This window comes from Lontra canadensis, unplaced genomic scaffold (genome assembly GCF_010015895.1).
Source record: "Lontra canadensis isolate GAN:19392208 unplaced genomic scaffold, GSC_riverotter_1.0 scaffold6, whole genome shotgun sequence".
NCBI lineage: Eukaryota > Metazoa > Chordata > Mammalia > Carnivora > Mustelidae > Lontra > Lontra canadensis.
This window is the reverse complement of record NW_022631000.1, coordinates 8,783,195-8,809,396: the sequence shown is the minus strand read 5'-3', so window position 1 is coordinate 8,809,396 and position 26,202 is coordinate 8,783,195. Positions and strand designations below refer to the sequence as shown.

Genomic DNA, 26,202 nt, shown 5'->3' with positions numbered 1-26,202 from the left:
TCTAGTTCTAATGTCAGTCTTTTGGTGGTTCAGGATTCAACTTGGACTTTCCATAGGCTAACCGTATAGTAAAGAACAGGTTATGCCTTTGTTTTTAGGAGAATGAGTTACTTTCTACCAGAAATATATTTTGAACTATATCTCAGGATGCCATTGATCCTACTGAAGCCCAAGAAGATTTTTAAACTCCTGAAGCCAAGGCAGGACTTGGTGAGCCCTAGACCATGTTTTGAAGACAAAGGTTTCTTACAGGGAAATGTTCCTAAACATCTTTGCCTTTATCTTCAACTTACAAATTTTTAAGCAGAATCTTAATGCTTAACAAACAACTCAGAGAGAACTTAGAACCAAACACTGAGTCTTAACCAAAGTCACAAATCTCTAGTAGTATTACATTTTGGGCACTTTCTTTTTGTTCTTAAAACTATACCAACTCACAGTTTCCCACATCAATGACAATTGAGTTACTGGCAGATTTCCAGGGTTCTTCTTCCTCAATCTTTGGTAGTACCCCAGGTAATTTCTGTCATTAAGATGTTTGATAAGTGATTTCATGTGTTGCCCACCAAGATCTCTAGTTCTTATAGTTTTAAGGGACTACAACATTCTGAAATTCTTTGAGTCAGGCATATCTATTTTACTTTTCTTCCTTTGAACTTGTCTTTACACAAAACTGTGAGACCATAAACATGACCAAGTAAGCGGAAATTCTGCAAAGCAATCTACAATAAATGCAAAAAAATTACTATTGCTCCATGACCTTTAAAATTTTGGTCAAAACATTAAAAACCCTCTTACTGTCAGTAATAACACTCTTAGGAAATGGGAAAAAAAAAAAGTAAAACCATTTAGTACATGGTAAATTAAAACATTAGAAACACTGAGAATTAAAGTGTTCCATCAAGAGTAGTTTGAATGGTGCTTGCCTCCTTCTTGTTACATAACTTGGAATACAGAGCAAGCATCATTTTTTATGCCTCAGTGAATTGTCATACTCCTTTTTAGGTTTGGATCAGCTTCCAACATTTTATCCTTTGCATTTATAGTGTTATACAATATCTCCAAGAATTTCTTTAAGTGAAGTTTTTTGCCAGAGTCACCACTTCTGGGACATCTGCATTCCTTTTGTCACAACCTACTCACTGTCCTCATTTATGCCAATAAGTTCACTTTTACTGAGTTTCTCTGACTATATATCTAGAATCTCTTGAATGGCAGTGTGTTGACATTCTCACAGTCAGCTATTTTGTGATGTCATTTACATTTTATTTGAATCTCACTTCCAAAATTATTACTTTATATTTCGTCATTCTTTAATCTTTGCTGACCCCGTTTCCTCCTTTGATAATCCATCATAAATGTCACATTGATTTATTACTGGGAGACCTGAAGGTCCCACCACATGTGCTCTGCTGTCTGTGCATGAACTGAGTAAGAGATGCTCAGTGGGTAGTAGTCACCCGCAGTCTTTGAAAGAAGTGACATGATTGGTCACTGATCATGTTTCACATCTGATATTAACAGGGTGATTTGTGGACTGAAGAGAGAGCAGTGAGGTTTGTGTCTCATGCAAGTACTCATGTAATTCATTGTGGCATCGTGGTAGCTGAAATTTGTGCTGTGATTTGGGGGCATCTGGGTTATTTAGCTAAACGATGGTAACTGAAATTCAGAAATACTGGAAGTGGACCAAGCGAGGACTGCTGTAATTTATTTCAAATTCATGCGTTCTAGGCATCCTTCCTGTCCTTTTCTAACTTTTGTAATCCTTTCTCAAGGTTATTCCACAAAGATTTTGGTTACTGCTCAGAGGCATTTGGTTTGTATGTTCATGTAGAAATCATTGTTGGGAAATTCAAGGGAAAAATTCCTCACAACAGCCTTGAGATCCTACTAGGTCCTTGAATCCAATTTTTAGGACTAGCTTTTAAGTACTGAAAGTAATTAGATCATGAGCACACATAAAGAGAATGTAAAGGGACAGGGAGTGTCTTTGTAGATTAGGAAAATCATTCTGAAGAAGTGAGGATGTATACTGACTTGCACCAGGAAAGTTCTATCCAGGAAGGTAAAATATCGTCACAATAAATAATATTACAAAGAGTCATTCTGTGGCCTGGTTGATGGATTCTATTAATAGGACTTTGTTATTAAGTTTACTCTGAATTCTGTTCAGTAATCTTGAACTTTCAGTGCTTTCCCTTGGTCCTCACCACATAATTATCACACTTATGTTATTAAATGTTGTTATGCCCTGGTGTTATTGTAGGAGGAACTGAACAAAACTAGAGCTTGGCAGTGTACTCTTGTAGGAATACAGTTGTTATTCCTTTGGGCTTTTCCAAATGCAAACGTACCAACTTCCTGCATACATTCTGAACTGATGGCACCATCCACAAGACCAAGTGTATATTTGGAACCAAGAAAAGGAAGTTAGTGTGTTGGACATCTTCTCCTTTAATCTTCTGTATTCAAAGTACTTACTGCATGGTGCCTGGGCTTTTTTTTTATTTCTGGGTCCTTTGACCAGGCATGTGTCATTATTCATATTTACACAATTGTTTCATCAAAGCCAGTTGGGTAGTGTATGGAGTTTATTGTAAGATTCTTTTACTTGTCTTTTGGCAAGTAATCAGCATTAATGTTCCTTTTTCTCCAGCACCAGATTTGCAAAGCCTTCATTGTTTTGTTTTGTTTTTTTAATGAGCATGTTAAATTTTATAAAACAGTAATATAAATTAAATCTTAATTTAATTTAATTTGAAATTAAATCTAAATTTAAAACTTTGAAATTGTAATTTCACTTTGAAAGTGACCAGATGAGATTTACTGATTGAAAAACAACATTGATTTGCAACTTAACAGATACCAAAGAGATCCGACAATTACTCTCCTAGAGTTGTCAGAAAATAGCACTATAATAATGAAATCAAACACATCTCCCTTTATGATTTATTCTTAATCTGGTATAAATAGACTGAGGTCTGTGTAGACCTATATGGGCATATTGAATCTCATCTTTAGGGATGAAAGGGCATGAAAACTAAGGTGGTAGATTTTATTTGATTTCCAGGTTGATCTGGTAATTTCACTAGATTTTGTCACCCACAAACCTACATTTTATTTTATATGTCTTTTATATCAGTTACAAGGAGACAAGAAAACTTAATGGAGTATCTATTTATAACATTAGCTGCTACTTCAGGTAGTAGACAGACTGTCATTTTTTTATTCACATGAATTTGAAGATTAAATACATAAAGGGGCTTTTTTAGGCTAGGTTAGACACATACTTTTTATTTATTGAATTGGGAAAGAACATCAGGGAATGTCATTCCATCCTCACTCCTGCTCCTTGCCAAAACACACACACACACACAAATGTAAGGGCCTTGAGGCAGGAGTATTTGGATTTGGTTATTTTGTTCAATGCCAGGATTTAGAATAGTGATTATCACATAGTAGGTGCATAATGAATTATTGTTACGTAATCCTCTGCTTGTGCCTTGATTTAGTTGGTATGATTTGGGCTAATAAAGTGGTCTGCCTCATTGTAGGTGCGTAGTAAGTATTTCTAAAATGAATGAATTAATCAACCTAGCTCATTTCTGAGAAGTAGCTTGCTATACTTAATTATTTTATAGAAGGTGTAAAAGGGGAAAATTTTAGAATTCCTAATTTGTTGTAAAAACTATGATTGTTTCCTTACATATTTGCTGTTCCTTTGTGGCAGCATTAGGGTTATAAGTTTGTGTCAAAAATATACATGCCACCAACACCAAATGCTGGCGAGGACGTGGAGCAGCAGGAAGTCTCACTCACCACTGATGCGAATGCAGAGTGGTGCGGCCACTTTGGAATACAGTTTGGCAGCTTATTACAAAACTAAGCATATTCTTTCTGTATGACCTGGCATTGTGCTCCTTGGTGTTTATCCACATGGAGTTGAAAACTTATGTCCATACAGAAACCTGCACACAGATATTTATAGCAGCTCTTCTGTTGGGCAGTAGGTGAATGGATAAATAAACTGCGGTACACCCATGCAGGGGACTGTTAGCAGTAAAAAGAAATGAGCTGTCAGGGCATGAAAAGGCATGGAGGAGACTTAAATACATATTAAAAGAAGTCAGTCTGAAAAGGCTACATGGGTGTCCTTATACACTTATTCAAACCCAAGAGCATACAACATGAAGGCTGAACCCTAAGGGAAACCAGGGATGTTGGATGATTATGATGTGTCAGTGTAGGCTCATGCTTGGTAGAAAATGTACCGTTCTGGTGAGTGATGGTAATAATGGGGAAAGCTATTGTATGTGTGGGGATAGGGGATGTAGCAGATTCCCTGTACCTTCCTCTCAGTTTTGTCAGAAACCTAAAACTACACTAAAAAAAATAAAGTCTTAAAAAAGTGTAAATAGTGTTATTGCTCATATTTTATTTGCATATCGATTTAAGTACTTTTGGCTGAAGATAAATCTTTTAAAGCGTTGCTGATTTTATTTAATTAATTAATTAATTTATTTATTTATTTTTACTAACTATCTATCTATCTATTTATTTATTTAAAAATTCTTTTTAGAGTGAGTGCAAGCAGGGGGTGGGGGCAGAATGAGAGGGAGAGAATCTTTAGCAGACTTCACACTGAGCATGGAGCCCAACGCTAGGCTTAATCTCACGATCCTGAGTTCAGGACCTGAGCCAAAATCAAGAGTGGATGCTTAGTCGACTGAAGCATCCAGGCACCCTAAAGCATACTGTTTTTTTAAAATTACATAGATTGTCTTGCCAAACAGCGAGGGGGTTTGATAAGAGCCAGCAGTGAAGGGCGTGTTATATTATCTTTATCTTAATGCTAAGTGTTTAGGAAATTACTTGAATTTATTTTCTTTGTTACATTTAAAGTTTTGATAGATTTGATAAATAAGGGTAGGTCTACTTAATAATGGACTAGAAAAAAAATCACCAATAACAGATTCTTGAGATTATTGAGTTCTCTGGCATCTGTATCAGATTTCTGACCCTTTAGCTATACTGAAAAATTGACAGCTGACTTAGCAACATGGTATCTTCTCCACACTTACTGGGGGACCTACATAAGCAAGAAAATGAGTTAGAAGAAACTCTTTTTAAAGGTTCACTAAAGAAAACGTGAAGATACTCTTTGATTGCCTATGGTTGCATAAGTTAGACCCAACTGATATATCTGATAGAAATGGTTGCTTAATATAAGGAAGAGGAAGGTAGCCTTGAGAAGAAATAGTAGTTGAACCAATGAACAAGAACAGCTACCTCCAACATGGAGTGTATTTATATGCCAGCATTTGGTAAAACACTGCCAATAGTAGCATTTGCTGGTGGTTTATTTTTGTGGCTATTGTTGTTTATTTTGTGGCATTATTTTTCTCCTACAGCTCTTCTAAGTCTGAAAAGGCAGAATTTTATATGAAGTTCACACTCTGATTTTTAAGAATGATATGTCTGCCTTTTTGCGTGAACGTCTACTATACTCCAAGGTGGAATTTTTGCTGCTTGATTTTAGTAGCTCTTCTGTGTGTTAAATTAAACCTGGAAGAGTCTCATAAATGTTTTATTGATTGTGAAGTACATTTGAAGCACAGCTTCTATTTTACAACCCCTTTGCAGAACTTTCAAATTCTATTTAGGTAATAGTATGCGTAGGTGTAAATGGAAAGCCTGACCTATGTCTAGAGAAAGTTTTTTGTTTTTTTTTAACTGTATTTGTGCCTTTTGTGACCTATACTTGGAATTTCATCCTAGACAGTGTTTGAGCTTAGAAAATAGGAAAGATGTGACAATCTGTGCCCTATAATAAGTCAGGAACATGACTGAGTCATAGTCATATAAGTTTCAAGCCCGGATGGATCAAATGAAAGTTTGGGGAACTTGCCAAATTGATTCTCACTCTTTTCTGATGAATGTGGATTCGGTTACTCCACTTCAGGGAGGATTATTGCTTAGTCCTCCATCTCCCCCTAAAGAGACTAAAGTTGAGGTTAGAATCTAAAGGATGATTGCCCCCTAAAATAGGTGGAGATGTAAAAAATCTCCAGGTGCCTGCATCTTACCTTAACATCTTTAACCATAGATTACAGTGGAACCTGAGGTTTTAATACCTTATATGTAGATTTTGTTAGGGTCATTTAGGGGTTTATTTATTCTTTTTAGTATTTTTGACCTATTTGTCATTTTAATGGAAACAAGTTAAATGCTAAATACAACAGTTAAAAATTCTCCCCCTCAGGACACTCATTGACTACTGGTGCAGAAAATATTGTGTATATGAAACAGCAGAATTTCAGTCATACACTCTGCTACTCAGTCTGCTTTTAGGTTGCTTTTATCAGCTTTCTTGGTGAAAGATTAATTTTAATATTAACTAAAACAAAACCTAGAAGATGATTATATAGGAAAAGGAATACAGTTAACTCCTGAATATGATTTTGAATTCTGTAGGTCCACTTATATGTGGATTTTTTATGGTTCAATACTATAGATGTATTTTCCCTTCTTTATGATTTTCTTAATAACATTTTCCTTTCTCTAGCTTACTTTATTATAAGAATACAGTATCTAATACATACACAAAATATGTGTTACTTTATGTTATTGGTAAAGCTTCTGGTCAACAGTGGCTGTTAAGTTGTGAAGTTTTGAGGGAGTCAAAAGTTATACTCAGATTTTAAGGGGCAACTATAATATAATATTTTTAAGCTTATCTATTATATTGTTTCAGGGAAGGTACCAGATACTTGACAGTAGAGCTAGCATCAGAAATAGTAACATGTATGACTAGTGCTATTATTTGTGGTTTATTTTCAAGAAATTATTTTAATTGAACAATTAAGCATCTTTTACCATCAGGATATCAAGAGGGTATGATTTGTCCAGTGTTTATTCTGCTTTTTCAAAACAAAATTATCTAGAATTCCAAATGCTTTCCTAATTTTATAAAGGTGAAATAAAGTTCTCTTTTTCTCAGTATTATTAAATAGCCAGTTATTTCTCATCAGTGTTATGTATATCAGTTGTAAACCTGAGACAGTTTTCCTCATCAGGGAACATTTAATAATATCTGGAGATTTTTTTGATTGACAGCACTGGGGCGCTGTTGATGGCATATAGTGAGTAGAAGCCAGCGATATTACTAAACATTGTATAATACACAGAACGGCCCCCCTCCCCCTCATGCCCAAGGAGTTATCTGGCCCAAAATATTAATAATACCTTAATTGAGAAAGCCTGATATATATAACTTCATTCCTTAAAGTGTAGGAGAATAAAGTGTCACCTTTAAATTCAGTTTCCATATGTATACTACCATGACAATATTTAGACATTGACTTATTATGAAAAGGATTTGAGGTGGCTTGACATGATATGAAGGAGTTGTTCCTGAAAGATTATTCAGTTATAGTAAGTTATCATCTTGTCGCTGCACTTTATAAGTTACAGAAGTGGCTTTACTTTTTGTGATTTGGTTCATGTAATTCTTTGTTTTCTTTTTAAGCAATTAAATATAAATCCAGTCTTGTGAAGGAGAAAACCATTCTTTTATTTGTTGGTGGACTAGTGCTCACTATAGTTGTCATTGTTGGAGCCATTCTTTTTGTCCCAGGTAAGAAACGCGGTTATCTGAGGGAGACAGGATTAATGGAGATGGCCAGGTTGGGGGCGGGGAGGTGTTAGTTTCCTAGGGCTGCTGTAACACATAACCACCAAGTGAGTGTCCTAAAACAGTGGAAATTTTCTCACAGTTCTGGAGTCCATAAATCTGAAATAAAGATGTCATCAGTGCCATAATCCCTCCTGAGGCTCTAGGGGAGAATCCATTTTTTGTCTCTTCTAGCTTCTGGTGTTTGCTGGCAGTCTGCAACTCCTTGGCTTGTGTTGCCATAATTCCAGTTTCTGCCTCCATGGTGTCTTTGTCAAATCTCGCTCCGCTTCTGTCTTACAAAGACACTTGTCATTGCATTAGGGCCAACCTGGATAAACCAGGGTAAACAACTCCTTTCGGGATCCATAACTTAATCATCCTTTGCTATATAATGTAATATTACTCTTTTGCCACATAAGTTAATATTCACACATTCTGGGGATTTGGAGGTAGACATATCTTTAGGGCCATCATTCAACCCACTGTAGAGGCAAACTTCATTTGCCAAGACATGGAAGTGGGAATGAATGTGGGAAGTCTGTCCGAAACCACTTGTGTTCAGAGGATGGGAAAGGGAGTGGAAAGAAAGGGTATGTTGCACATGGAGAGATGGCAAAGATAGAGTGGGACCCACAATGTAGACTGAAGATAGCCATTGTCATTTTTTAAAAAAATATTTTATTTATTTATTTGACAGAGAGAGATCACAAGTAGGCAGAGAGGCAGGCAGAGAGAGAAGAGGAAGCAGGCTCCCTGCAGAGCAGAGAGCCCGACGTGGGGCTCGATCCCAGGACCCTGAGATCATAACCTGAGCCAAAGGCAGAGACTTTAACCCACTGAGCCACCCAGGCGCCCCGCCATTGTCATTTTTGAGCTAAATAGAGTATAGATATAAGGTTTAGGCACATAAGTTTGGCAGCTCTGTTTGCCTCTGCAGTTAGAACACAGGGAGGAAGGAGATGAATTCAGAAGATCACTTGAGAGAACAACTGTTTTGACTTTGGGACAGATTGAGCCCAGAAAGTGAAGGGAGTGGCAAGAGGTGACTTGAGAGTTTCTCCCTGGAATTCTGTAAGGTAGTTGAAGAGGCAGAGCCAATTCAAGATTTTGACATGTTGAGACTTAGATGTTGGTGTTCACATGTTTTAAGTTTGGTCTTAATCTGAAAATAGTGATTTTGTGTGAAGTTTTGGGAGAAATATATTTTTAAAACTTTTTAGTTTGTAAGAGAAGTATTGGGACTAATACATTTAGTAAGTTTAAGTAATTTAACTTCCTGCAGAGTAGGAAGTATGTAGGATAATATTTTAAATATTATTTTTATTAACAGGTGAATATTCAACAAAGAATTCTTGTGGACTTGGTTTAATTGTAATTCCTACAGTGATATTAATATTACTTCAGTACTGTGTGTTTATAATAGGTGAGTATTTGTTATAGCATGATTTTGTCTGCCTTTTTCATTTTAAAATACTTCGGTTGAAATAGTTCTTATATATTTTTTTTTACACCTCAATTAAAAATTGGCTTATTAAAACATTTTCCAAGCTATTCTTAGTGACATTTTCCCTGTATGGATTAAATTTAAGGTTAGCTTTGGTTTTCAAAGCATTCTGTTATTTTGTAAAAAGTAATTTTCATGTATCTTTGATGCTAGGCAGTGGATTTATCAAATTATGTTATATAATTTCTTAATGATTATCTTCATATATTTATTTCTGCTTTTTCAAATTATAAGTAGATATTCAACATATTTTTTTCTTTTTTGCTAAGCCTCTCTGTTAAAAAAAATTAGTTCTATAAAATAAGGCTATTAATTGAAAATAGTAGAAATATATTTCTTTTTTAGTTATTGGCAAATCTTAACATTGTAATTTTAAAAGATGATACAGATATCCAACCTATAGTTGATAATAATCTTCATTGCTTTTTTGGAGTCAATCACGAACATATTTTTGTCATTATTACAGTCCGTTTTTTTCTATTTGTACATTTAACTCTTGGTCTTAGAGTTTATCCCTGGCTTGATTAAAATTTATTAATTTGTTACAAAATTGAAGATCTAGCACAAAGACAGAAGTTGTGATGTTTACAATGGCCTGTTTGCAGAACAGTTCTCTCCAGCAGAGCAATTTATGTGCATGTGGCAAAGTCATCCATAATAGCCATTCATACTGTAAAATGCCCAAACGTGGTAAAAGCAGCACTGTTCTAAGATTTTGGGTAAAAAGTACCAATCCAGCTGAGCTCAGTGTGAAAATAAAAGACTGCTGAACGTATGAATCTGTAACTAACTACTTGTGTGAAAAGGCGAAGTTTAGACCATTGGGAAAGAAGCTACCATCTGACAAGGAAATCCAGAGTCAGTCTTTGGTCACTGGATGTTATTTCTGACTGTACAGAATGCAAGGAGGTGTGATTGCTTCTTACATGCTCTCAACCCATTCTTTTCTCCTCCAGGTGTTTGGATGTCTCCCTTCACCATTGCCATACTAATACTCCAGGTACTGGGCTATGTGCTTTCTGTGGTTGGACTAAGCCTCTGTGTCTCAGGTAAGGGTTACGTTCTTCTCTAGTCCCAGTTTGTCTTACTGGGAATTTCTCTTAGCGCTCTTCTTCCTCGTCTTCTTTATCCATTCACCTGCTGAAGGACATCCTGGCTGCTTTTCTCTTTTTTGATTATTAAGAATAAAGCTACTTAAAACATGTGGGCATGTTTCAGTGTGGACATAAGTTTTCAACTTCATTTAAGTAAAAACCAAGGAGTGTGATTGCTGGATTGTTAAGAGTATATTTAGTTTTGTAACAAATCACCAAACTGTCTTCCAAAGTGGCTGTGCCATTTCGCATTCCCACCAGCAGTGAATGAGAGTTCCTGTTGCTCCACATACTTGCCAGCATTTGGTGTTGTAAGCTTTTCTTTTTTTAACTCTCATTTTTTCCCCCACTGAGAATATAGTGTTTTCCATATTGCCATGAGAATACTGGCTGTATATGGCTTGTGGGCTGATTAGACTAGCAGCCAAACTGCTATGCCTATATTTGTGGGAGAATTTTTTTTAAATGACCAAGCTCCAGTTGGTTAGAACATCTAAGTTTTATACACTATTTTCCATTAGTCTTGGTACGATAAGGTACATGTTAGGCAAATGAAAAATTTTTTCTTTTAATAATTTGGAGTCATTTCACTGACTGAGTTAATAATGAATTTATAGAGATAATTTTTGTTTCTTAATAATTAGAAAAAGAATTATTCTCCTTAAAACTTGATATATTACTGTTATTGCTGGGTCTTTTTAAAAGTTCACTTATTGGGGTGCCTGGGTGGCTCAGTGGGTTAAGCCTCTGCCTTTGGCTTGGGTCATGATCCCAGCGTCCTGAGATTGAGCCCCACATTGAAATCTCTGCTCAGCAGGGAGCCTGCTTCCCCCTCTCTCTCTCTGCCTGCCTCTCTGCCTACTTGTGATCTCTGTCAAATAAATAAAATCTTTTAAAAACATTAGAAAAAATAAAAGTTCACTTATTTCATGTAGGTTTCTAACATGAAATTTCACTTATTTTTACAGAGTGCACCCCAGTGCATGGCCCTCTTCTGATTTCAGGTTTGGGTATTATAGCTCTAGCAGAATTACTTGGATTAGTTTATATGAAACTTGTTGGTAAGTCAATCTTATTTTTGTTCACCTATGCCAAGAATTTCAAATATATAATTTGGAAAATTCTTTTGATTTGATCTTATAATTTATGACTAAGGAAATTCATCACTGTTTCCAAAAATGAGAAAATACCATGAATGCAGCTGTATTTTTTAAATAATAAAATTGGAATGATGTGGGGGTGATGAAAGAGGATAGAAGTAATAAGAATTAATGAAAAGTTTACATTATAAACTAGTTTAAAAGAAAATGGCTTTTGTTTAGAATGTATAGACTTTTTTATACCAACTAAAAAGAGAGAATGTTGAGGATTCAATAGGAAAGAAATTTTAGTTGACCCATTGTTTTTATGAAAGCTAGCTCTTTCACAGAGACCTGTTTGTTACTTGCTGTTCTTGCACACTCTTTACAGACCTTGACACCCCTACGTAGACAGGTTGAAATTCAAAATCTGTCACTTTTGTTAAAGAACAGTGTCTTCTGAGTTTACTTGACTTTAAAACATTTTTAGTTAAAACTAATATAATAAAGATATGGAGTTGTAAAATTTAGGGGCTTACTACCTTTTTAAAATTTTATTTATTTAATTGTTTTTAAAAACCAGTATAATTAACATGCAGTGTTATGTTAGTTTCAGGTGTACAATATAGTGATTCAGCAGTTCTATACATTGTGCTCATCATGATGTGTGTCCTTTTTAACTTTCATCCCCATCACCTGTTTTACCCATCCCCCCCACCCCCCTCCCCTCTGGCAACCACCAGTTTGTTTTCTATAGTTAAGAATATTATTTTTTGTCTCTTTTTCCTTTGTTTGTTTTATTTCTTAAGTTCTGCATATGAGTGAAATCATATGGTATTTGTCTTTCTCAGACTAACGGACTTCATTTAGCATTATACCCCCTAGATCCATCCATGTTGTTTTTACTACTTTTAAAATCAGTTATTAAGAAGTGGGGAATTAGCATATTGTTTCTGAACTTTATATTTAATCTGTCAGTTTTCAAATAACAGATTTCTATATAAATTCTTATTTTATATATATAGAAGCAGGTGCTAGTATGTTTTCTTCTTTAAGCTAAAAATGTTTCCTATAATTGGTTTACATTAGTATCCCTTTAAAAAATTGTTTTTGTATTTAACAAGTAAAGCAAACTCTTAAGCATTTGTCAAAATAATCTAAAGTTGCCAAATAATGGAGTAAAAAAAATCAGTGTTTCTGCTTTAGGTGGACTTTACTGTGTTTCCAAAAATTAATATAAACCTTGAATTGTTTTGGTCAAATAATTTTCCATACGACTTATGTAATACTCTCAAAGATATTTTACCTTTGTTTCTGAACTTTAGCTTTTGCTGATTGATAATATGTAATTTTGTTACATATTCTTTGTCCCTATTTAGTTAGTGCTTACTAGATAAAAAATTAAAATACTTAACTAAAATCTCCCTATCTTTGGTTCATGTGTTTCATAAGTCAGAGTTGTTACTTCAATGAAATTTTCTTAGTTCTTAACTCCTAAGTCCATAAATCACAGTGAAGACTTCTCAGCAGAATAGTGTTCATTTGGAGCTGTCAGAAGCATCACATTATGAATGTTGATACATACTCTTTTTGTTGAGTTTTCAGATCACTGTTTGTGTGGTTCTTAAAGATGACGCTCTGGTTATGTTGCTTCTTAAGAATGAGTGCTTGAGAACAGTATGTGTCCTGGAGCGTGATGTCATATTAGGTGTCTTTGAGTGATAGCTCATTGTTCTTTTTATTCCTCATTATGTGGATCGAACTCCCTTACTCCCACGCTCCCCCCAAGCCTTCCATGTCTAAAGAATGATGCTCAGTAGAGTTGCCAACAGGTGTGGAATGCTGACTCAGGTGGAAATAGGCATCGTCTAACTGCCACCTCCTTGGCCCTGCTCTCTCCCTTCTCCATTGTTTATATCCCAAAGAAGGCTGTGAAACCACTGTAGTTATACACATACTGTTCTCACCTTAAAAACCAAACTGAAAGTGAAATCTTGAAAAGTTCCCAAGATTACTTTTTCTTTACCATAGTTTAGCATATAAACATATCATATGTAAGTTAAGTTAGTCCAATTTTATTGACATTTTGAGAATATTCTAAGTTAACTTTCCAAATCAACTTGTCTGATGCCAGAATTCAGAGGCACACCTTCGGTCAGTTGAAGGGCAAGAAGAGAAAAGGTACAGAAAACTTGCTCTTTAGATAATGTGGTAGAATGGGAAAATTGATGTGTTTTTCTTAAAATAATTTTAATGTATAAGTGTGAGTATAACATTAAGGTTTCAAATTTTAGCATTTTTATCAAGAGGTAAAAATTGTAAATGTTTCCAAAATAAATTTTACTCATTGCTGATGCTCTGTTTTGGAAAAGCTTAATGAATGTGTCTTGACTTAAATGCAGTAAAATCCTCAGGGTTTTTTTTTTGTTGTTGTTGTCTTTGTTAAAATCCAAGCTAACTTTAAGAGTAAGTTAATGACCCTATGAGAAATTTTACTTTTCTTGTTTTTATGATTTCCAAGCGTAAATTTGTAGCCTTAATGGTTGCTCTAGAAGTAAGATTTCTAAATTTCATTTCCTGTGGTCTTTTTAAACCATGTTGCATTTCATTTTGTTTCTGGAAGCATCTAAGTTTTGCAAAATGAAATTCAGGCTAGAAACAATAACAGTGTGAGATCATACAGAAAATTAAGTAGAACTTACTAAACTCGCGCTAGGCTTGTTGTTTATACGTGACATCAGTATTCATTATTTATAAGTCAGTGCTTGTTCATTTTTTTTTAAAGCCATTACCACTTAGTTCAATAGAAGTGCATCTATATATGTTTTGATACAAATCAACTTAGTAGTATACAGAAGCCACATTTACCACAACATCATAGTTGTTTTAGAATGTCATGGAATATATATATATATATATATATATAATCCAGTGATAGTTTATAGCCCATTGTTAAGGAAAGGTGAGTCTGATATCAGTAGGAAAAATATTCCTGAAAATTCAAAACCTAGAAATACATTTATACTGTGTGGTCAGGTGTTTCAGGAAGAGAAGAATAAATCAAGAAGAAACTTTGCAAGGGAGCTTATATGGAATCCGTAAGGCTTGTGGTTTAAAAATAAATAAATAAATAATATAAATATATATATATATTATATACAATAAACAACTTATATATGATACATGTATTTATATTTAATAAATATATTATGTATATATAATATAAATATACATTATAGAAAGTATGTTATATAATGTGTATTTATAAATATGTATAAAATAGTTTACATATGTATTTATATATATTTAGTATATGTTTAACTACATACATATGTGTAGCTGTCAGTGCCTTAGAACCATGATAGTAGCAAGTAAACCACAATAATTTTGTCACAATGATCATATGTCTATGGAAGAAGATTAACTCAAATGAAATGAACTTCGGCACTTTTGGATCTTACAGTATTGGAGGAAGCACAGCTGACTCTTTTCCCTCTTCATCACTGTTCTTTAGGGAGGTCTTTTTCAGAATGGTCTAGACAAACTGATATTCCTTGGACCTGAGAATTGGGACTCAGAAACTATTCTTTACATATTATTAGACAGAAAAGGAGTTACTTGGAAGTTCTTAATAATAATTCTGATAAATAAATTTATGATCTCAAAAATGTAGATCTAGAATCTTAACCTCTGACCCTTCACACGACCAATCAGAAATTTTCGCAGCTGTTTTCTTTTCCTTGATAGAGCATAGAGGGCATGGTTTAGTTGAAGTAAGTTGTATATACACGTAGCTACAATGATGATCCTTAACGAAGTTCTGTAATTCTTCCTGGCTTCTTCGGGAGGATGCTAAATGTGACTCACCCACATTCCCAACCTATTTCACTCCCTACTACTATTTTTTTTTAAAGATTTTATTTCTTAAGTAATCTCTACACCCATCATGGGGCTCGAACTCAGAACCCTGAGATCAGGAGTCACATGCTCTACTGACTGAGCCAGTCAGGCATCCCACTCCATACTACTTTAAAAAGTGGTTTTCTTGTTTGGCTGCCAGGATCATAACACTCCCCAGGGGCATCTAGCAAGGGAGCTTTATTTTAAGGCAACACGTGATACTAACAGAGAAGGGAATCTCCTGAGAGCTGGGACACAAGCAGGCTTCACCGGGACTAGAACAGGAAGCAGTTTAGGAATTGGAAGGATCAAATGCAGTTCTAAGAACTGAGCCATCATGTCGCCCTCTAAGTAACAGGAGTTAGTGCCCATCTGTCGGTTTTATTATCATGTTCCTCTGATTCTTTCCCTACAAGCTTATCCTCCTCTTTATGGCCTTATCTTGTATTTTATTCTTGTCTTCTCACTGATAGTTTCTGTTACCTTTGTCTTTAAGCCTTGAGCTCCTCTCCTGGCTTGCTGTCTCCTTGTCACCTTTCTTTCCATCTCCAGCTTTCTGGTCTTCTTTCTGTTTCTTCTCTTCGGGCTCCAGTGGGAGAGAGAAGGTTTTCGGGCTAGTCAGTTGCTGTGGTCTCTGAGAGAGTGTCTCAGCTTCTGGCTAGTTTGTACACTGGCTGCCCTTGGGTAGGGTCTCACTTCCATTGCCCATCAGTTTTGGAAGCTGGGTAGGGGTGGGCATGGAGGAGGAGGAGCCATAAGTAGGGAGCACAGAACCCTGGAGCAATCCCTGGGGCTTGCCTGAGTCTGCCCACAATCAAACCCAGGCTTCCCTCCAACCCCCAGGATAGTATAATTGACTTCCCATAGCCCTCACCCTCCTACCGACTGGCTCACAGGATGTTGCTGGTTGATGCTTTTGATTACGTAGGACTCATTCTGTATTTAAGACTGGCTTGAGCTGCTCTGGGACCTTCTCACTTGGCTTTTGTAATGAAGTTCTTTTCCCCTATTCATCTAGAGTAATATTTTTTTCCGTTTGTCACTTTCTTCATGCCCTGTATTCCTTCATCTCCATTAACCAGTCTGTTCAGAAGCAGTGCCAAGGGTAACTTGGAAAGCTGAGTAGGAATACATAGAGAAGAAGTTGATTGTGGCTAAAACTAGCTGCTTAGAATAATTCGTTAAAATCGGAAGGATCTGAATATTTTCTTTAGTTTGTTAGCTATTTGGAGCTTTGAAAATGGAAAGCTGGAAGCAGAAGAAAAGACTGGGCTACAAGGAACAAGAACAGTGAGCTAAGGGCAGGCAATGAAGTAGCCGGTGGAGATTGGTCATTGCCACGTTCTGTCTACTTTCTGGCTGGGCTGAGTAGGGAAGGGTGTAGAGTCCACAGTGGGGGCAAACAGATGATAGCATTTTTCAACAAGAAGCGTAACAAGTGGCTGATTTGGGAGAAAGACAACATGTACAAATGAAAGAAGGTAGATAGATGTTCATTCTTTGATGTAGATGAATCATTTGATCATTTTATTCTATCAATGCATATAATCATTTGAAATTAATCATTATATGGTCATTGAAATGAAACATTATATTGCCTTCATTTGTATAATTTATTCAGTTTATTTTCTCAATTTTTAATTACATCAGCTTCCAATCAGAAGACTATACAACCTCCTAGGGTAAGTTAAACTTTCTTAAGTGAATTGGGAATGATCACTTGATGGTTTTGACTGAGGAATGGTCATAGAGATGTTGAAGACTTCTGCTCTCTGTTTAGTTATAACATCGGAATAAGAGAATATAGAAGTCATTTCATGACTTTGCATGAATAGATCCAACTCTGTTTTAAAACGTGTTTGGTCACGACAGTTGCAATAGACTAGAATCAGTGATTCCTTGAGACTGTGCTGACTATTCAAGTGACTTCTCACTTCTCAGAACTGGAAAGTTCATGTGTAAGAATAATGGTTATTATCTCTGCTGAAGGAAGCTGACTGCAGTATCCTGCTCACCCATTGGCTCCATTTGATGTGCATATACAACATGATATTTCAGGCTTTAACATGAGGGAGAGAGATTTGTTTGAAATTGATTTCATTAAAAATAATCTATAAAATAAATGTAGATATTTCTGGAACAAATCTGTTCTGAATTGTAATTTATTTCCCTTCTTCTCTCATTTTGTAAGTATTTTTTTTCTTCCTCTGTACTGTACTGTAATTTTCACTATGTCTTGGATACCTTTAAAGCTAAGAAAATTCCAAGAAAAGGAGCAAATTTAAGAGATAAACTGAAATAGATAAATGAGCATGTGAAAACAAACAAACAAACAACAACAACAACCTGTAGAGACTGGTCATCGGACAGGCCCAAGAACTATTTTCTTGAAAGAAGGTGTGGAGAGGTCACCTTCTAGAAAGCAGTAATAGCTCTATCTGGAAGGCCAAAATCAAGACTCCTGTCTGTGGCAGGAAGTGGAGATTACATATACTCCTTAGGCCTGATAAGCCTCAAAAGTCATGCCTGAGAGGCAAGGGGGGCCTAGAGGTGAATCTTAACCACAGGTGTTTCCGCTAAAAAGATGGGTGCTGTGGCTACATTGGTCACCAACAGCCAGCAGTATTTAAAGTGCCTCTGTTGGAGATAATCCAACCATTGGACCCTTAAATCTTAACACATTTTCTTTCCTCGTTACTGAATTCAGTTTGCATGATTTGAAAATGATTTTGTTTTGGTATCACCTCTTATTTAACTCTTTCATTTATTTTTGTATTGCTATTTATGTTTGCACTTTTTGGGAAGTTAGAATTTCTTAAACTAAAAGAAGCAGAATGGGTGGGAAATTCTGCATAAGATTAATACAGTTATTATTAAACTATTAAATAAACTTGGCAAGCTTTGTTTTTTTAACTTTTATTGCCTTATTCTGTTTTCAGACTGTAAGATTCACTCTTTACTATAGTTTAAATGTTAGCATATATAAATTTTAGTATAAAAGGACATGAAATAAATTCCATTTTTACGTAAATATATTTTAAATATTTTCCAGAAAGCTGTAGAGGAGCCCCTTAATGGTATGTGGTTATTACAAACTTGTATATTTTTCTTGATCTACCCAATCATAATTTGATTAGCCTCCCAAAGCAGTTAGAATGCCCCATCTATGCCTTGGGAGAAATCTAGGTTTGTTTTGTTTTGTTGTGTTTTTGCCTTGACCCCTCTTTTCTTGATTATTCAGAGTACCGTGTTGTACTTCTGAGAAAATGCACTGTTCATTATCTCTCCAGAGTTGCTTGCTCTGGCCAAGCAATATTTGGGCGAGGGGACATTTGTCTTATATTAGCCAAGATGAAGCATAACACAACAGAGAAGAATCTCAATTAATTTCACTTTCGGATTTATAAGTTTCAGATTCAGGCTGTTACCAGGGAATGAGACCAAGCATCTCACTTTCTTTCTCCCTAAATCTAGATCTGTGTTCCCAACTGACTTTGTTTCCTTTGTGGAGTCTGTGGGTATGATCCACAGAAAGGCTTTTGTAATAAAGTAATAAACTTAAAATTAATTTGACTTTATAGCTGTGGAATAGTTAGCATGATATTACTGCATATTTACTTATTTAGAAATGATTTCTAATTGTGGAATCTTACTAACTGCCTGCTTGGCTTGTTACTAATTCTTAGCATTTAAAGAATCAAAAGGAATGATGAATGATGGTAAGTATAAAATGCACCTACAATTATAGATTGGTTAAAATAAGAACACTGAAAAGAAATAAAGTGGCTTCTTGAAAGTATGCTCTTTCTTACATGTAAAAGGGACACTGTCAAATCATAAAGGTCTGCATGTCTTGATTTGTAAAACTTAAATCTCTTCAAAGTTGTAAGACAAGTGCAGGAAAAGCTGTCGGATGTCACTCATCCGACCCTCCAGTCATACTGTTTAGACAGCAAAGAGGAATTACTGCTTTTTCAAAAAACATTTTTCACCGGCAGTATCTGGTGCCTGTAACTTTTAAATGCTTTTTAGAAGACGAATAGATAATCTGGCACAAATCTTTATCATCTTGACAGAGTTTCTTTTGTGCTTGTGTCCGCGACCTGTTGCATTTAATTCATGGGGACTTAGCATCTCTGCTTTTGTAGGCAGGACTCAGTTCTGTCCTTTCGGGAGAGGATTTAGGAGAGAAATGTTGGGTCACTAGAGCTTTTGCTTCTTGTTTTGGAACTCTGGGCTAATAAAGTGTAATTTTTGTTGACTATTTCAAGGGCATATTTGTTAGTTTTTAAAAATAATAATTAAGTCTGAGCTATTGAGTGCTAGAAGTATTTATTTTGATTGTCCCTTAAGATTCTGTGATACTTCAGTTCTGTTAACATTTTAATAACTTTATGTTTTTACCTTATCAAAAATGTCTTCATACCTTTGATATTTGTCAATCATGTAAATAGTTTGCTATTTTACTGCTGTAACATCCATGACCTACCTCTTCACATCTGGGGCAAAGTGCAGCCTTTAACATGAGGGGCTGCGTTCCCCTGAGAGCAGTTAGTTTTTGCATAAGATTAAAAACATGCGGATTGTGTGTTGGTGGACAGAGTTTAAAACAAGGCTTAGTCCGTGTCCAACGGGGAATCACAGAGTGATTCCACTTTTGTAAGTTTGTGTCACAGCCGTAGCCTTTATTAACAAAGATGTATGTTTTGTTTGCCGACCACCACCCTCTGAAAAAAAAAAACAAAAAATTGGAGTTGGTAAGAATAAACTAAGTGATATTTAAAAAAAGAACTGGTCCCTGGAATTATGGCATGGTTTATCCATGTTTACATTCCCGTGGTTTATTTTTTAATTTCCTTGCTCTCTTCCTGCTGTGGTGTCACCCTTCTGCAGCTGTATGAGGAAATGAAACTCCTCTTCTCTGTTTTCAGAAAACTAGTACAAGAGCCTCAAGTATCTCTTCCTTTCTTTAGAACCACTGTAGCATAGAGTAGTTCTTTTGTGTTCATAGCACACAAAATCTGTGATGGCCTTTGAAACTCCCTTAATTTTGCTAATATTTAGCTGTTTAGAATTTGTTGGTTTAAAAAAACAAGCAAACAAACAAACCTGTGTTTCTGGTGGGCTTGAAGCTCACAGTGTGTCTGCCTGGTCAGTAAGTGAGTTTCAAACTAACATTCTATTGACCACAGTACCACTTTCTCTTCCTCCTGGCCCAAATCAACATTTTATTTCACTTATATGATATAGGTCTGAAATGAATGGGATAGAACATTACTCTGTGATCAATATATTTTGCTTTGAAAAATCAACATCTCTTGGCTTTTCAGCTAACCCAGCAAACTGAGATTACCAGACTTTGTTGATTTTTATTTTCATTTGGCATTGACTGGCCTTTTACTTACTACAACTAAAAAGGCTGATGATTTGCCAGGTTTATGTCTGTGACCTTTGCAAATCTAAGATTAAATACTTTTCCTTTATTTTTAGATATCGTATATGTGACAATTCCAGTTTTTTAAAAATACATCAACTTGTTAATGCATAGAAAATAGACATGAGTCGTGATTACATGTTCATTTTTCAATTTTCCAGAGTAACTGAAATGAAGTGATGGACTCTGATTTGGAAAGTAGTAAGACGTGAAAGGAATACAATTGTGTTTGAGCACCATGGCCTTGATTCACTGTTCAGGAGAAGAAAACAAGAAAAATAACTGGTTCTCATCTGTGGAAAAAAATTAATCATTGACCCTTAAATGATTATTGTTACAGTTACGTTTTTATTCAAAGCATTTGTAATGTAGTTAATAAAAGAATTATTATCTGTGTTGTGTGCCCAATTGAGATCCAGTTTTTTGTTGTTATTTTTACTCAGTTAGGGGCAAGAGTAGAGTGGCCAACTTCCAAGAATGATGCCTTTCAGATCCTCGGGCCTCTTGACTTTAGGTCACCAGTTTAAATTGGTTCAAGGTGAGAATTACCTGGCGCGACCCTCGTGGTTTCCCAGAGAGGCTTATGAAGAACAGTGGCTTCCATAGAACCTTAGCAATCCCAGGTTCACAGCCAGGTTGGCAGTTATGGCTGGTGTTAGCCGGATACCGTTTGTACCACTTCTGGGTCGAGGGAATTGAAGTACAGATAGGAGCTCGCTTGGGAATGTCTTGAAGGCTGCCTCTGTGTGCCGCGATCCGGCAGGAGATCACGGTCTTCATTCTTGGGGGTTGCCATTCACACATTCTTCTCCGACATACAGTGTAACGAATCCTTTCTAGGTTTAGGGTAATTTTATTGATGGATGTGTTTTTCTTTTATTCACACAACCCTTTAAATCCTCTCTTGTCCTCCTGGTATTTGCTTCTGCTGTGCAAGATGTGGCACTTTTTCTCCTCTTTGAACATGGTCCAGTGACACGGTAGCATCATTGCAGAAAGGAGCCAGACTTATTCTCAGAGAACTATGGTCACACTTTTCAGCAAAAATAGCGATGGTTGTAACATATGTATTTCCTTCCTCGGATTTGAAGGCACAATCTACAGTGTTTCTTCACTTCTTTTCTGATCTGGGGCATGAAAAACCAAGATTGAGATTTGAACTATCAGTCTCCTGCATGGCAACATAATGTGTGTCCCCGTCAGGCTGACAAGCCCACCCGATACAGGGTGGTTTTGTTACTGTTGTGTCTGTGTTGCATGATAAACACTCATCATCTTCCTTGTGTAGTCCTGCCTCCGTAAGCCCCTCACTCTGAGATCAGAAAGTAAGGCAAACCCTCCACATTTCCTACCCCCATTAGAAGATTAACGTTCTGACAGTCGTGATCGCCTGGAGTACTTTTAGCTTCTTAGCACTCATTTTCTTCCTTTGTGTGGGTGTGTGTGTGTGTGCGCGTGCACGTGCTCACGCACATGTATAAGATAGGCACAAGCATCTTCTGTATGGACAACAGTGGGGTACCTACAGGAGAGCACATGTTAATTTCATGCTTTTAGTAACAACATTAAAAAAGATCTTTATTGGGTGGGATTATATTGGATGCGACTCTGTGATCACTTAAAACTTCAAAAACTTCTAGGTAATTTGCCAAGCTTTTTGACTGCTCACAATACCCTCTAAAAATACTAGTAATTCTTCCTGTCTGTATAATAATAAGACATTCATATCTGTAGTTACATAACTAATAGTTATTTCTTAGTCCACTGAATGTTCCCATGTGCCTCTTTTATGCCAAATTGTCATATTTCATGTTGGGACCAAGTGGTTTGCCTCTGGCAAACCTTCTGACCTGCTGATGCTTCTCAGAAAACTGAGCAGACTATGAAGACAGCTCTTCTTGGAAAAAAAAAAAAAAAAAAGTATTTTCTTCCCTAATTGTGTTGCTGTCCAAAATATCATCATATGTAGAGGGAGCTGTATTCCTTTATATAAATCTGATGGCTCTTGCTGCTCTTTTTCCCTCTGACAATATATTTTACTAATACTGTTTGTTACTTTAGAAATCAATTTTGATGAAAGGGGGAGAAAAGCAGATGGACTTGAAAAAAAATCCAGATACCTATTCTCTATTAAGAAAAAGTAGGGCATGAAAATCTTTATAGCAAACTTTTTTATAAACTCAAAGTTGTACCTTTTAATATGCAGTAAGGTCTCATTTATTTGGGGTTCAGCCTTGGGACCCATCCACCACCCTTTGTGTTCTCTTAAACACTGCCTGTCTTTGGAGGCACTCACTGCCCTAGACAACGCACAGGGAAAGCAGGAGAGAGATGCCAGGTGACATCAACTCTTGCTCGTACTAGTTGTCAGCTTCTCTGGAAAAGGGACCACAGCAGCAGGAACTCTCTTGCTTGGGCATCATTGGGCCAGTTCATTCCCTTTAAATCGGACTTGCAGTGGCTCCCAATTTTTTGTTACGCCAAAGGAGAATTGTTAACAGTTTTGAGCATCATGTATCCGTCCTCCACCCCGACAACCTGCTTTTTACTCAGTGATCCCAATTTGTGCCATTGACTCTTTCGCTCGATTTTATTTAGTGTGCACCCTCTGGTGCCACTTGTCATTTTTGCAACAACTTTTCCAATGTTGTTGGTCAAATCCAATTTTCTGTCTCCTTTAAAACATTGTCTTCCGCCCCTCCCTCCCCTCCTGGCTCTCATCTGTAGCGTAGCCCCATCCGTGTCACTGCCGCTTTCATCTCTTACACACCTTTCTTAGTACTTCATGTGTGTCTGCTGAGTTCTGTCCATTTTTTTGTCTTGCTTCTCTCAATTTTGAAACTCTATTATGGCGAGAGCCTCCCCTTTCTCTTCCTGCAGTGTTTTGCATACATTAGATGTTCAGTGCATAAGTTGGATGATTGGAAGTTGGCTATATGCAGATTCCCCACTATTTTCAGTAGGGTGATCTAGATAGTTCTCTTTTTTTGACAAATTTCACGTGCCCTGAAAACCTTAAAAGAGGATGACTTTTCTCCTGGAAATTCCACATCTGTTTTGTTTAAATTTCTGAGAATGTCAAAATGAAAAAATGGGGCCATCCCAAGAAATGACAATATTGCTCATGCCAGGATGCTATAATCAATTTAGTAAATGACCAAACAAATTGTGATTTGAGTTAATAAAGCTCAAAAAGTGGTAAGTTTACTCCTCCATCTCATTAATTAAGAATCAAGCTCTATATCACCTTCTAGATATTTTTTGTCCTAAAAGAGATATTCAAAAACAGATCTGTGGGATGTGTATGGAAATACATACTCCTTTACTTACCTGCCATTGGAAACCGGAGAAATGATTGTTGGATGACCCTTTCTCTTTTTATTACATTTCATTTAATGGAGAGTTTGTTTAGAAACCTTAGTTTCACATGTGTCATATTTTCAAAATCACTAACTGCCATCACCCACTGGGGTCCTTTGTTAAGTCATTTTCTGTAGCTAATAGGGATAATCCAGGTAACTTTTAAGAGATAAGCAGTGAACAGGAAGTTTTCCTGCCTTTGGCTTTTGACAGCTCTTACTTATCATTTAAGACCAGCTTTCCCATAAATTTAGCCTTTTCGAAAAGAGAGAGTATTTGTAATAAGCTTCTCTGCAAGGCAACATCAGTGGAATCTTAAAAGTGTTGTCATCAGGGCTGGTGAGAGAAGGAAACATTTCTGTTTTATTAAATGGAGCATTATTTACAAAAAGCCATTGTTAAGATTTAGATCCTACATCATATAAATATCCATTAACCATTCTAAATAAAGAAAACTCCAGTGTTGCTATGTGCAAGATCCTCTCTTGGGGCTTTTTTCCATAGCAATTAAAGGTGTGCTATTTGTCAGTAGCCATTTTTTGCAGTGATTTAAAGACCAAAGTTGTTTTACAGCTGTGTTACCGTTAAAGGTTTTTTTTATATGTATTAAATCAATTTATCACTGTTTGAAGCTTTGAATATCTGCAGTCTTTGCCAAGATACTTTTTTTATTTAAAAACATAACTTTGTAAATATTACCCTGTAATATTATATATACTTAATAAAACATTTTAAGCTATTTTGTTGGACTGTTTCTATTGCTGTTAAAGCAGACCACAAACACATTCCAAAAAAAGTTCATTCATTGGATCTTCAAGTTGTCCATATTCTAGGTAACAATGCAAAGGATCACTTAAAATATTAATTTATAGATTCCTCTTTAAAGTACATTAGCCAATAAGCAAACTTTTAATTGGAGCAAAGTTTTAAACAAGTTTTAAGCAAGTCTGTCACATTGAATTCTCCCACGGTCTGGTGTGAACGTCCCTTGGGAAAGCAGGAGCCCTGGGTTCCGGTCCTGGCTGTCCTGCGGACCAGCAGAGAACCTCAGCAGGCCGCCTCCCGACATCTCCGTGCCCCTCCTCACCTGCGAGAGAAACCTCTTCCAACACTGAGCTGTACATTTAAAAAGTTCTCCCTTTTAACTGGTCACTTGGGACTATTTCAATTACTAGTGAAAGAAAACCTGTATCTAAGAAAAATGGGATTTTTCAGCTACCGTAATTGAAAACCCAGGTGCACAAACTGGATATGGGCCTCAAAACGGAGTCCTATGGATCCACGGTCTCCCCAGCTCTCAAGCTAGGTCTTGCCGGCCTTCAGAGGTTGCATGCGGTAGGAAAAGAGACCATTGCCGTCCCAGCCCCACCTACTACCAAGGTCAGGGAACATGGGAGGAAGAAAGAGGGCATCTCTCGCTCAGTAGTCCTGTCCGGCCCCATATTCCATCTCCGTGCTGCGACTGGGTCCCCAGCCTCCCACTCTCACTCAGCGACGCCAGGCACCCCTGATGCTCCCAGCAGGCTGGCCCAACTCCCTCGGCTAGCTGTAATGGAGACTGTGGGTGCCCTCTGGGGTGCAGGTGGGGATTGAGGGGAAGTGAACTTGCAGCCCGAGTTGGGAGGTTGGTACTAGATGATGAGATGACGTTAGACTTTGGAGCACAGCCTTCCTAGTCGGCACTGCGTGCCTTGCCCGTACTCCACGAATCTGCATTGTAGGTGTGATTGTCAACTGTTGGGATGGAAAATAATACTTTGCAGCAAGGTACCATCTCATGTCTTACCTCATAGGCAATTTAAATTTTTTTATGCATGTATGAGTACTTTTTCACTCTCAGCAGGAGTAACTAATGGAGTTGAGAAAGCATTTAAATGGCCTACCTCCTGCACTGAGGGACGCTCCCTGTAGCAGGAACTGTACTCAACCTGATTAGGACTCCCACGGAGGTGGCTTGCAGATGCAACCTGGTTTCGTTTCTGAGAGGCGCCTCTCCAGCTCAAGGCCTCAAGTCTGATAGCTTTAGAAAGTGCCGGATTATGGTAACACCATTCATATAGGACGTGATTTCACCAGTAGCTCAGAGGTTTGAGCACAATTTACTGTGGTGGTGTGAGCAATGAGGTTGTGCCAGAACTCTACACCCTGTGTTT

At 36.7% G+C, this 26,202-nt stretch overlaps 1 protein-coding gene across 7 annotated transcripts in view; it reads left to right on the top strand.

The window, feature by feature from the left end:
* The window catches only part of CD47 (CD47 molecule), a 45,139-nt gene extending 24,038 nt beyond the window's left edge, over nucleotides 1-21,101 (top strand). For 2 of the 7 annotated variants that reach the window (XM_032852116.1, XM_032852118.1), the window contains exons 4-11: nucleotides 7,532-7,639; nucleotides 9,009-9,101; nucleotides 10,139-10,231; nucleotides 11,245-11,337; nucleotides 16,906-16,937; nucleotides 18,308-18,332; nucleotides 18,942-18,974; nucleotides 20,851-21,101. In XM_032852116.1, coding sequence (XP_032708007.1) covers nucleotides 7,532-7,639; nucleotides 9,009-9,101; nucleotides 10,139-10,231; nucleotides 11,245-11,337; nucleotides 16,906-16,937; nucleotides 18,308-18,332; nucleotides 18,942-18,974; nucleotides 20,851-20,855 — 482 coding nt within the window. In that variant the 3' untranslated portion in view covers nucleotides 20,856-21,101. Of the gene's footprint in view, nucleotides 1-7,531; nucleotides 7,640-9,008; nucleotides 9,102-10,138; nucleotides 10,232-11,244; nucleotides 11,338-13,489; nucleotides 13,537-16,905; nucleotides 16,938-18,307; nucleotides 18,333-18,941; nucleotides 18,975-20,850 lie in introns of all 7 variants that reach the window. The other 5 variants (XR_004382034.1, XR_004382035.1, XM_032852117.1 and 2 more) reach the window with 5 other exon arrangements.
* Nucleotides 21,102-26,202: the final 5,101 nt, after the last annotated feature.